This window comes from Dasypus novemcinctus, chromosome 4 (genome assembly GCF_030445035.2).
Source record: "Dasypus novemcinctus isolate mDasNov1 chromosome 4, mDasNov1.1.hap2, whole genome shotgun sequence".
In the NCBI taxonomy this organism is placed as follows: domain Eukaryota; kingdom Metazoa; phylum Chordata; class Mammalia; order Cingulata; family Dasypodidae; genus Dasypus; species Dasypus novemcinctus.
In genome coordinates this window covers 2,489,968-2,502,040 of record NC_080676.1, presented here as the reverse complement: position 1 = coordinate 2,502,040, position 12,073 = coordinate 2,489,968, and the positions used below count along the sequence as shown (strand labels likewise).

The following is a 12,073-nucleotide window of genomic DNA, read 5'->3' as shown; positions in this document are numbered from 1 at the left end:
AGCTGTGGCCCCTGACCCAGGCCGCAAAGCAGCAAAAAAGCAGCTGAAGACACTTGACCACAGAAAAGAGTTTGGGGGTTACTGCTCTGGACAGTAAGAGCACAGGGTCTCTTGAAGGGGGAAACGTGCCCTTGGCTGACCTTGATCCCACAAAGCTCTAGCGTCCAACTAAGGGAAGAAGAGAGAGCAAGAGGGGCGGGGAGGGGAGGCCCGGAGCTCGGGGAGCCCCGTAACGGGAAGCAGGGGTCCTTGGCACAGGCAACACGGGCCAGGCCTGGGGCCCCGTCAGGGAGGAGGGCCCGGCTGGCAGGCAGCGGGCCAGTCCAAGCCGAGCGCCCTGGGGGAGGAGCGGGACCTGTGCTGGCCTGGCCTCAGGGTCCTCAGCTGCACCCCCGCCCCGCGAGGGGACCGGGCCTCCTGGGAGCCTGCTGGCCAGCCGGGCTCTGCTTCAGGCCAGCCTGGGACCCGTGCGCCTGCCCCCACGGAGTCTCACTCACTTGAAGGCGCCCGAGTAGCCGAAGTACGGCTCCTGGGAGGAAGCGGCACACTTGCTCTGTCCGGTGCCTTTGCAGATGCTGCACAGCTTGGGGAACTTCTGGCGGTCCACGCCCGGGACACAGCTGCCCGAGAAGAACTGGGACGCGGCTGCCCAACACAGAGAGGAGCGTCGCGGGCCTGCGCCGGCCTGGCCGCAGCTGCATCCCCCCGGCCCCCAGGGCACAGCCAGCAGGCGGGGTCCCAGCCCGCGCCCGGGCGCCAACTCCTCGAGATCGAGGCCTTCCTCCCCGCGTGACCGGCTCCGCCCCACGGGCGGCCCTGCAGGGGCAGAGGCTGCAGGGCCGAGCGCAGCCGCTCTGTGGCGGCAGGGCCCGCGAAGCCACCTCGAGAGCTGGCCCCCGGCGGCCACCAACGACGCTTGCAGCAGCGTGCCGCACGTCAGCCACGGCAGGAAGGACCCTCAGGGCCCAGGAAGCGGGGCCCCAGCGCACACCCTCTGTGAGGTCCGCCGCCCTCTCCTGCCACCCTGCAGGACTGCCTCTCGGGGTGTCAGGGCTCAGAGGAGAAAGGCCTGGGGCAGCCGGCCCGCAGGGTGACAGCCAGGAGCCCGCGGCGCCGCCCGGAGCCCGCGCCCGCCCTGCCCGCCGGCGCGGGGACCGCAGCAGCCGCCCGGGCAGCTCACCGTTCTCGACGGGCGCGCGGGGCTCGGGCAGCTGGGGCAGCAGCAAGCCCATGATCACGTTCCAGCCCGCGGACCTGCCGTGGCCCGTGTGGCAGGTCTTCTTGCCGCGGAGCTCGTTCAGCTGGAAGTCGCTCTCGGCCGACACCACCGCCACCGCGTAGTAGCTGGTCTGCGGCTCTGCGGGCAGAGGCTGGGTGAGAGCGCGCCACGCGCTGGGCGCCCGGGGGGGTAGGGTGCAGGAGCTGGAAAACCCCTCCAGGCTGGCAGGGCCGGAGAAGACCACGGAGGGGACGCCGTCGAGGGGCGAGAGGGCGCAGGCCCAGGCCCCAGATGCCTGCCTGCGCCGGCCCTGCCGTGTGTGCCGACACCGAGCACCCCAGCCCCCAGCACCCTCGGCTCCCCCAAGTCCCTCCTGCCTCCTGACGCGGCCCCAGGAGGGGCGGGCCGTGGTGGAGGAGCTGTGGGGCATGTGCTCCAGAGGGCCGGCCCTGGGCCACGGTGCTCCCGGGGGCCTCCACACCCGGGACCCCTCCCTCCGCACCGCCTGCCTGATCCTCCTGGGGACCCAAGCCCCGGCCCAGGAGCACCAGCCTCCACCAGGCCTGGCTCCAGCGGGCCCCCCGCGCCCCCCACCCTCCACGGAGAGCAACGCCCACGGCCCGCGAGAAAGGGCGGCTCTGGGCAGCGCCGCCAGGGGACGGCGGGGGCCTCGGGGAGCACTCACGGTCTTTCGAGCCGTAGAACTCGGCCACCACGGGCTTCAGGTTGTAGGGGGACAGGCCCGCCTCGTACACCCAGCCCGCGTCGAGGGTGATCGCGTCCGCTTCGCTGGCCTGGGAGAGGAGAGCCCGGGGCCCGGTGACCCTGACTGCGGCCGCCACACTCCCGCTCCTCGCGGGCAGGGGACGGGCTGGGGGGCTTTTCCCTTTCCCATGGTAACCCCACTCTAATAAATCATTCTCCCACCCGCCTCATTTTCATTCATTTCTATCTAAATTAATTTTGTTGTCATTGAAGGCAGGAGTTCTAGTTTTTCCCCTTTTTGGTGTTTGTGATCGAAAAGCGAATATTGCCCCAGTTTTTAAAGGTTTTTAAAATATAATAAAGCAAGCTTGCAATTCTACCTCACCACATAACTTTGTTCATTTTGTATAGCTGGGGGTTTTGAGTGCATAACGTTTTATAACAGTTCACTTATTTTGCATGATACGAAATTTTCCATTTCTACAAATGTTATTATTTTAAAGGGCTCTATAACATTTCATTATTTTAAGGAAAATATCCATATCCACTATATTATGGGATGTTTATAATACATATCTCTATATATCCCTTAATATTTCATAAATTTTAACCCATTATGGTTGATTCTAATTGTTTTGCTACAACTTATACCACTCTAATAAACATCTTTAATCTTACATTTATTTCTGATAAACTGTTCTCTTGAGATAGTATCCTAAGTGTGGAAAAACAGCCACCAGGTACATCTTCATGACACTTGCTTAGTGTTTTACCATATTGAATTTCCTTTAATTTATATTTTTATTATTAATGATAAAGGACATTTCTTATTATAATTTCTTTGTGTGAATGGTATATTCATGCCATTTTTCTTATACACTTCCTAGTAAGGTGAATGGTTTCTTTAAAGAGTACATACATTTTAATGCTTTCTCATAATTTATGCAAATATATTTTAGCCTGCTGATTTTAATTTAATTTTATGTTTTAATTGTATTTTTATTTCCATTTATTTTCTTTTTTTTTCAGATCTGCTGTTTATTCCTTTGCAATTTATACCATTGCTTTACAGTTGCTATCTCTTCTACATAGATCTGATAATCTGTTCTATTTACCCCAGTATTTTAATAACAGAATCCATCTGGATTTATTTTTATGTATAATACCAAGTATTGATTTAAAAGTATTCCTGGAACATAGAGGTGATGCTTGGAGTTACAGAGCCACCTTGTAACAATGAGGCAACCTTCAGAAACCGAGATTAGGGATGGTACAGCAGAACGGGAGATGAAGCCTGGAATTTTGATACCACCAAAACTTCTTTTTAGTTACTTTAGTGACTAAGTTTCTTTAATGGGCATAGACTCACTTAGGTAGCTTGCCAGTTAAATTTGAATTTCGGGGAAACAAGAGGCGATTTTTCAGTAGAAGTATGTCCCAAACATTGCATGAAAACATATACTAAAAATAAAATCCCAGCCTAGAGTAGCAGGGCTTTTCCCCTACCTGAACCAGTAAGGAAGGGGAAGATTAAAATACAGCTTGATCTCCTGTGGAAGACAAACAAACCCTAAAGAAAGTAAACCACAATGAGTGGACGACACCAGAAACAACTGACTTGTGCCCTCGAGGTCTGTGGAGGTTGGAAATGTCAGGTGCAACAGAGAAGAGAAACATATCAAGTGTTTCATGTTGTGTGTGCAATGAAGGATGCCATTTCAGAGATAAGCAGAGAATGGGAAATGATGATTTTTAAAAAAAAACAAAACTTAAAAACTGGAACTTTTAGAAATAAAAATATAACTTCAGATCAAACGATCAATGACTGAATGATCAGATTCACAGCAGATTAGACATGGTTGAAATGAAAAGTAGGGAACAGCAAGGTAAACCTTAATAATTTATCCAAAATGCTGCCAAAAAAGAGGTGCAGAGATGGAAATTATGAAATAGGGGATAAAAGATATGGAAGATAGATTTAAAAGGCCAAACGTGTCTTCTTGGAATCTTAGAATTAAAAAATAGATTGAATGAAGAAAAGGTGGTAAAGAAATAATTTAAAGGATGCGAACTTTCCAGAATGGACGAAAAATGTGATTCCACAGATTAACTATACCGTAAATTGGATAAATACAAAGATTTCCATGCTTGGGAATATCACAGTGGCTCTGTGGAACATCATAGTCCTAGGTATCAAAATCTCAGAAGTAGCCAGAGAAAAGTAAATGATCAAAGGAATGGCAGAGTAACACCAGACTTCCCAACACCATAATAGAAGCCAGAAGGCAATGGAGTATCACTTAGCAAAAGTGTGAAAATAACTCTCCAGCTAGAATTACATATTATTCAATGATAAAGGGGACAATAAAGCATGTACAGAAAACTAGTGTAGTATATTAATACCAGAAAAATTAAGTTTAAGGCAAAAGCACTTCCAGAGATGGGGGGATTATTTCATAATGATAAATATCCAACTCACTGGGAACTATGTAGCTTAATATTTCATACACTGCTGGTGGGAGTGGAAATTGCAACAACCACTTTCGCATTATCTCAAAAGTCATTTATTCACATATTCTATGGTACAGCAAGTCTGTTTCTAAATATATAATCAAGAAAAAACTTTAATACATGTGTACAAGGAGACTTGTATAATAATATCCATCACAGCCCTGATTCTAATAGCAAAAACTAGAAAGAATCCTAATGCCCACTGACCAAAAAATGATGAACATTCAACAACACAAGTGACTCTCAGGAGCATTATATCTATGAAGGAAAGGCAAGTCTCCAAAGACTATATCTAATAATATGCTGTGTTTATAAAATTTTTGGGTTTTTTAAATTTTTATGAAGTATTTTTTAAAAGCATAACTATAAAATAATTGTGGCATAGCTAATCAAGTCATAAAACTGATATAAAATGGAAGGAGGGTTTTGGGATTTGGGTTGGTCTAGATGGAGAAACACATAGGTCACTGTAGAACGAGCCAGTGGATTATCCCATCTCAAGAGGTGCTGTCCACATGGAGTCCAATGCTGCCACACAGTGGCCCTGGATGTAAGCTATTGGCAATGATCAAGTTTTAGGAACAGGTCATGGCATCGTGGATAATATTTTATATTATTAACATACTGACATATGAGGGCATGCATGGACCAAAGGTGAAAGTGGGTCAGGAGTCAAGGGTTATAATTAAGTCACTCTAGGCCCTGAAACCAGACTCACAACAAAATCAAAATGGCAGTCCAGTTCTTTGAAGCAAAGCACTCACTCCTTGAAGTAAACCAGGCTCATCCTCTCCACTTCTTCCTTCCCTCCAGGCCAGCTAATCACTTGCTTCTGTCACCCTGACTTCTCTTCAGCTCCCCAAACAAGCCCCACTCTCCCTGGTCTCGGGCCTTTTGCTCATGCTCTTGCCCACGGCCCAGAGTGGTCTACCTGAGGCCTTGGCCGGGCTTCCCCATGTCCACCCTGTGGGGCTCAGCTTCACTGCTTCCCTCGCAGAGAGGCTGTCCCCGGCCACCCAGGCCAAAGCAAGTCCCTCTGTGAGGCTCTAGCAGCACCCTGCTCTTCTCCTTCATTATTCATCACACAATTTGAAATTGGACGGTTTGTTTGTTTTTCCTCTCTCCAACTAGACAGTAAGCTCCTTGAGGACAAAGGACCACGTGTGTTTGAATTCACCACTGCAGACCCACTGCCTAGCACAGAGTCTGACGCAAGTTCAGATGTACGGAAACAAAGCTGAATGAAAGAACAGAATTCTGGTAGGCCAAGGAAACAAAGGGATCAGCTATTATCTGGAATCATGACACCATAGTCATCTTCCCTGGGTGCATCACTCATCTTCCTTCTTGGGTGTACCAAGAACTTCCAAAGTAATGCTATGTAAAATTTTGATTGTGGCATCCTTGTTTTCTTCCTGAGTTCAAAGAACATAGTGCCTCAAAACGGTGACTTTTTGGGAAGCAGATTTGGCTCAACTGATAGAGCATTCGCCTACCATATAGAGGTCTAGAGTTCAAACCCAGGGACTCCTGACCAGGTGGTGAGCTGGCCCACACACAGTGCTGATGCACGCAAGGAGTGCTGTGCCACACAGGGGTATCCCCCACATAGGGGAGCCCCACTCACAAGAAGTGTACCCTGCAAGGAGAACCACCCTGTGCAAAAAAAGCGCAGCCCACCCAGGAGTGGCGCCGCACACATGGATTGCTGATGCAGCAAGATGAAGCATCAACAAAAAAAGAGACACAGATTCCCAGTACTGCTGACAAGAACTCAAGTGGACACAGAAGAACACACAGCAAATGGACACAGAGAGCAGACGGGGGGGGGGGGGCGGGTAGAGAAATAAATAGAAAATAAACCTTTAAAACAAAAAACAAAGGAAACAGTCGCTTTTCAGAGTAGGTTGGCACTTGCTTTAAGACTCAATAAAGATGACCCTCTCCTACTTCCTTTTTATTAGTGGTGGGAGTTGCCTGCTCCATACCTCAGCCACCTTCCTATGAGTAAAAAATTGTTCCAAAATGGCAGGAGGAGAAAGCACGGGTTTATCCCACTCTCCTGAAGCAGGAGTGTCTTACCGCGATGGCTTTGATACATTCCAGGTAAGAGGTTCTCTTCACGCAGGCGAGTTGAGGACCATCTGGTGAAAGGACTTTTTTCAGGTTGTCGCGTAAACTGATACACTTTTTGGCCTCAGGATCGGACACAACACACCATTTCACAGTCTCAGGAACAGCCAGGCATAGCCCTGGGGAGAGAGCAGGGGGTCTAAGGGGCCCACTCCCCGTGCTGGTGGGAGAGCCGGCACCACCCGCTGAGGGTTCTGCCAGGGTGCCACGTCCCTCTGCTCCCTCCTCTGCCCCCTCCCGTTCCATGAACCACCGCATCTGAGGTTGGTGCCCTTATGTTTTTCATCCGTTCTGAAAAGAGAAAGGCCCCATAATGGCCTCCCAGTTTCCTGCTGACCATCCTGAGCCAGCCAGAGGGGTGTCGGCTTCACCAGCAACGCTCAGTTGCAGAGGGCAGGTTGGTGCCCCGGATTCTCCTCTGCCTCCTTGCTTCCCCTTCGTAGCCCCTGCCATGACCACAACCTCAGCGTGCACACGGCGTTCCAGCCGCTGGAACTCGCTGGCTCCGCAACTCTGCAAAGCCAGCACGGTGGGAAGCATCATCTTTTAGAGATGAGCAAAATGGGGTCAGAGAATTGATGCTTTCCCCAGGGTCGAGCCAGGCCTAGAAGCAAGGACTCCAGACTCCTCGTCTGCTGCTCTCTTCACTGGGACTTCAGGAGAGGCAAGCCCAGGAACAAATGAAGACAGAGTCCAAGTTTCTGTCCCTGTCCTTGATCAGGAGTTGGAGAAAAGTCTTTGCAAAAATAATGCATTTGCCTGTACGCCCTGTCATCTTCTGTTCCAGGAACAGCTAGACCCTCCCCATATTCAGTGGCCTCCTCTTTGTTTCCCCTGCACCCTCCCTAGATTTGTACCAGTCTTTCTGGCTGCCATTTCTAGAGAAAGCTGAAGCCGGCCCTGTCTGTTGCTACTGAAACCCACGAGCTCGCAGAAGCACCAGCCCGTCACACGAGTGCCACTGCTGGCCCGTGCCCTGGCACTGCCAGCCTCTGGGTGCCATCCCTTCACCGCAGGCTGACTCAGGGCTCTGGTGAAGAGCCACAGAGCACAAAGCAGGAGGGGGACCAACAGTCCTTCAGGGAGGGTAGGGAGGGGCCCACCGAGCCTGGCTTCCCCCCTGCACCCCGCTCTTGCCCACGACAGATCAAAAAGGCCCCCTGAGTCAGTGGCAGACCCACAGAGCCATCCTCCCACAACCCTAGGGGCGGGAGCTGGCCCCAGCCTGGCTCCTCCGTGTGGAGCCCCTCGGTGCTGGAGGGGCAGGGAGGCAGGGCCATCGCCCCGGGGTTTTCGTTTATCAAGAGAGGCACATATCTAAACACAGAAGGCTCCAAAGGTGGGTCTACCCCGGCCTGGCCCCCTGGCCGGCGCTCCCAGCAGTCTCCCTGGTCGGGAGCCCCAGGACTAAAAGGCACCTCACCAAGGGGGCCGACACAGCAGAGCATCGCGGGGCGGATACGGACCCCACAAGGCCAGATCCCACAGCGGCCCAGGCACTTGCCAAGGCCCCCGAGCCGGGCTTTCCCAGTGCCAGGGGCTCCGTGGGAAGTTCACTGCCAGGGCAGGGACGGCCAGGCCAGGCCTTGGGTGCCCAGCTCGGGATCTGAGCTTGACTGAGGAGGCGGGTGGGTTTTCATAAAATGTGAGTCGAATTGCCCTAATCTCTTGTAATCTGCGGCTGCAAGACGCTTTGACAGAGGATGAGCAGAGGGGAGAGACAGGGAAAGAAGGGAGGCGAGAAGAGAGAAGAGAGAGAGAGGAGGGACCGGGAAAGGCGGAGGAGGAGGGAGCGGAGGGGGAGGACGCGGCGGCGAGCCCTGGAGAGACGCGGGAGGCTGCGGGAGGCCCGCGCCCTGGGCGCAGCTGCGCGCAGACGTGCGTAACCACCGCGAGCCGAGGGCCGCGAGGCCGAGGCCGGGGCCGGGCAGAGCGCCGCGGGCCCAGGGAGCCCGGGAGGCGCGGGCAGAGCCCCGGGGTGCAGGCCCCCCACTCACCCAGCGCCCCGCAGGCCAGCAGCGCGCAGGCGGCGAGCCTCATCCTCGCGGGGGTGCGGCGCGCAGGGCGAGCACAGACGGACCCGCTTCTGTGCTGCCCGCCCCGGGCCGCGCGCCCCTTTATCGGGCCCGGGCGCCGGCCGGGCCCGCTCTTTGCCCCCGCGGTGTTTGCGCAGCGCGGTTGCCTAATCTGCCCTCGCCCTCCCGCGTCCCCCTCCCCGCCGACCACCCCCGCGCTGCGCTGGCCGCCGCGGGGCGGAATTCCCCGCCGAGCGCCGCCCGCAGGAAGTCACGTCCCCGCGCCCCGAGACCCGGCGCTCGCCCTGCCGGGAACGCGGCCGACCCGGCCGGGGGCGGGAGCGGGGTCCTGGGGGCCGGAGCGGCCGCGCGCCCCCAGCCCTCGCTCCTCCCTCCGCAGAGGCGACTCCGGGGCCCCGAGGCCGGCAGCGAGTTGCCCCAGTTGCAGGGCAGTGCAGCCCGGGGCCTGCGGCTGACGACGCCCTTCCCCACAGTGGAGCAGGGAGAGCAGGCTGGGCTCAGGCCCGGGGCCGTCTCCACGACGCCCTCCTCCCGGGCGACCCTGGAAACCCTGCTTCTGGCCCTAACGCCCCCCAGTCCCCTCCACCCTCCCGCCCACCCGTCTTCAGTCTTAGCCGCAGCTCCTCGCCGCGGAGGAAGACGGGCCCGGCTGCCCTGGCTTCCTGGGAGGGGTAGAGTCTCACTGCCCCGGCAGCAGGCATTCCCGATGCCTGACAATGTGGGGGACCTTGAGGGAGGGGCGTGAGGCTGGGGGGGAAAGCCAGGGGCAGGGCTGGCCAGATGGGGGCTGCAGAGCGGGCAGGCACGTAGCCTGACGTTTGCCCCGCGCCTGCTGGGGCCACGGTGAGCCGCGGCCCTTGCCGGGAGGTGGGAAGGAGCTGCCGCTCGTTGGGCTGACGCAACGAGCGCAGGGAAGCCCAGTGGAGGGCACGGACGGCAGAGGGGCGGCGGTCGCCCCCCAGGTCCAGCCGCTGAGCCTCTCCTGGCCCGGCTCCCCCGGGGCAGGCCACAGCCCGAGCCCCTCGGCAGGAGGAGCAAGCTCTGGCCAGGCCGAGCCCTCTGCAGACCCCGTAAAGCCGAGACCCTGGCCTCAGCAGAGCGCCGGGGTCCAAGGCAGCTCTGGGGAAGGAAGGACGCGGCGCCACGGGCTCTGGAAGGAGCGCACACGAGGCCGGGCAGGCAGCTGCTCCCGCGTCAGCTCCGCACGTGCCTTGCTCAGAGGACAGCAGCAGAGCCCTGCGCAGCCGCCACCCAGGCTGCAGGTGAGTGCTCGCTGTGTCCTTTAATTTTACGCCAGAGGCACTCTGGACTCGGGAAACCATCGTCCCTATTTCGCTGCTAAGGCTGGGCAGCGCTGAGAACGTCACTGAGCAATCGCCACACTGCGAGGCAGAGGCGCTCGCGCCCCCGCTCTCCAGGTGAGAGGAGGTGCAGGCGGCCGCTAGCGTGAGCAGGCCAGCTGGGACGCGGGCAGAGCGCAGTCAGGCCGCCTGGCTCCGGGTTCGTGGGCCCACTCGCCAGGGAGCGCCACCGCCCCAGGCCCACGGCGGCGGAGGGGCTCATCCGGGCCACGCTGAGAGCGCGGCCAACTCGGCGCTGCCTGAGCTGCCCCTTCTCCAAAGACGCCCGGCCTGGGCCTCCCTGCCAGGGCTGGTCAGGCTGCCAGAGGCCTTCGGGCGGGGACTGGCGCGCGGAGCGGGGCTGGGGCCTGTCACGTTGCGGCCCCTTCCATTCACCCGGCCTCTGGGCCCTGCATAAACCCTACCAGATAAGGTTCTGAACTCAAAACTCCCGGTTGCCACCTGCTCTAGACCACAGCCGCCTCTCAGTGCTGACCTTCACTTTATTTCTACAGAGGGAGTGGGAGCAGGAGGAGCGGGCCCGAGCGGACGAGAGGGCGGGAGACGTGGGGGAGCGTCCGGTCAGGCGGGCGGGAGGCAAGGCCCAGTCTTTCCCACATCACTGTGAAACCCGAACGCTCAGCCGCACGGCTGGTCCTTGTGGGAAGAGCGGAACGTGTGTGGACGTGCAGGTTTGGGGGAAGCTAGCTGGAGCGGGTGAAGGGGGCACTGGCCCTCTGACCCAATATTTGTTTTTTCCCACCGTTGCCTAATTTACAAAGAAGCAGAGCAAACACAGAGGCACTATCTGCTCGAACCAGCCCCTCCTCCGCCTTCCACTCCCCTGCCCTCGCTGCCCTCTGCCCCCTTCCCGGGCCGCCTCCTCTGAAAGACCCCAGTCGGGGTCATCAGGCCGTGCATTCAGCCTGAGACCCTCAGACCAGGCACCCGCAGCCCCACACTGCGGGAGCAGGCACAGTTGGGGGGACCAAGGAACGGCAGGGTCCTTTCAGGAAAACTGGGCGTCCTGCACGACACCCTCTCTCTGTCTCTCTCTCTCTCCTACCCCTCTGGAGTACCCGGACAATGGAAGATTCTCAGTGTTCCCATTTTCTTTGCAGGGAAATTCATAAAAAATGCTGTTCTGATGAAGAATGCTGCAGGGTCAGGTAGCTTGACTGATAAATTTTACCAAGCATTTTAGAAGATATACTACCGATCTTTCACAATAACACAATCTTATATATACTCTTCTAGGGACTAGAAGAAGAAGGGACACACTTTCCTAAGTTTTGAAGCCTCTGTACTTTGGAAGCACGTACAAACAAGGCCATCATGATAAAGGTGAATTATTAGAAAATCTACTTCATGAATATAGATGCAAAACTCCTAATAAAATATTAGCCAATTGAATCCAGCAATATCTTAAAAGGAAAAGAAATCATTATCAAGTTGGATTTATTCCAGGAATGCAAGTTATCTTTGAAAATCAATCAGTATAACTGGCTGTAGTAATAGTGACAGAATAAAGGGGGAAACTTGGGTGGCCATATCAATAGATAGAGGAGCAGTGCTGGAGACTGAATCGCACACCCCACGAAAGATACACTCGCCTGTCGTGCTCCCGTGAGTGGGAACCCACTGAGCAGCAGGCCCTCTAGATGATGTCATCGGTTAAGGTGTGACCCAGCTGAATTGGCGTGAGTCTTTTTTTTTTCTCTACCTTCCCCCCGCCCCAGTTGTCTGTTCTGTGTCCATTTGCTGCATGTTCTTTTTGGTCCACTTCTGTTGTTGTCAGCAGCACGGGAATCTGTGTTTCTTTTGGTTGCATCATCTTGCTGTGTCAGCTCTCCGTGTGTGCTGCGCCATTCCTGGGCAGGCTGCACTTTCTTTCACGCTGGGCAGCTCTCCTTACGGGGCGCACTCCTTGCGCGTGGGGCTCCCCTACGCGGGGGACACCCCTGCGTGGCAGGGCACTCCTTGCGCGCATCAGCACTCTGAATGGGCCAGCTGCACACGGGTCAAGGAGGCCCGGGGTCTGAACCATGGACCTCTCATGTGGTAGGCGGACGCCCTAACCACTGGGCCAAGTCCGCTCCCCGGCATGAGTCTTAATGAGTACGACTGGA

The 12,073-nt window shown here is 55.7% G+C and overlaps 1 protein-coding gene and 1 long non-coding RNA gene across 3 annotated transcripts in view; one reads left to right on the top strand and one right to left on the bottom strand.

Annotated features, from left to right (window-relative positions):
* Positions 1-8,841, bottom strand: part of LOC101414564 (serotransferrin) — a 60,176-nt gene extending 51,335 nt beyond the window's left edge. Inside the window, exons 1-5 of one of the 2 annotated variants that reach the window (XM_012521192.3) lie at positions 8,566-8,841; positions 6,518-6,687; positions 1,905-2,013; positions 1,181-1,357; positions 498-645 (exon numbers count right to left, since the gene is read on the bottom strand). In XM_012521192.3, the coding sequence (XP_012376646.2) occupies positions 498-645; positions 1,181-1,357; positions 1,905-2,013; positions 6,518-6,687; positions 8,566-8,608 (647 nt within the window). In that variant the 5' untranslated portion in view covers positions 8,609-8,841. The remainder of the gene's footprint in view (positions 1-497; positions 646-1,180; positions 1,358-1,904; positions 2,014-6,517; positions 6,688-8,565) is intronic. The other variant, XM_058294978.2, reaches the window with a different exon arrangement.
* Positions 8,842-9,893: 1,052 nt separating this feature from the next.
* LOC131278162 (uncharacterized) lies at positions 9,894-11,334 on the top strand. Its single transcript, XR_009185407.2, has 3 exons — positions 9,894-10,022; positions 11,066-11,113; positions 11,202-11,334. It is a non-coding gene; the product is annotated as an uncharacterized lncRNA (long non-coding RNA).
* The last annotated feature ends 739 nt before the right edge of the window (positions 11,335-12,073 follow it).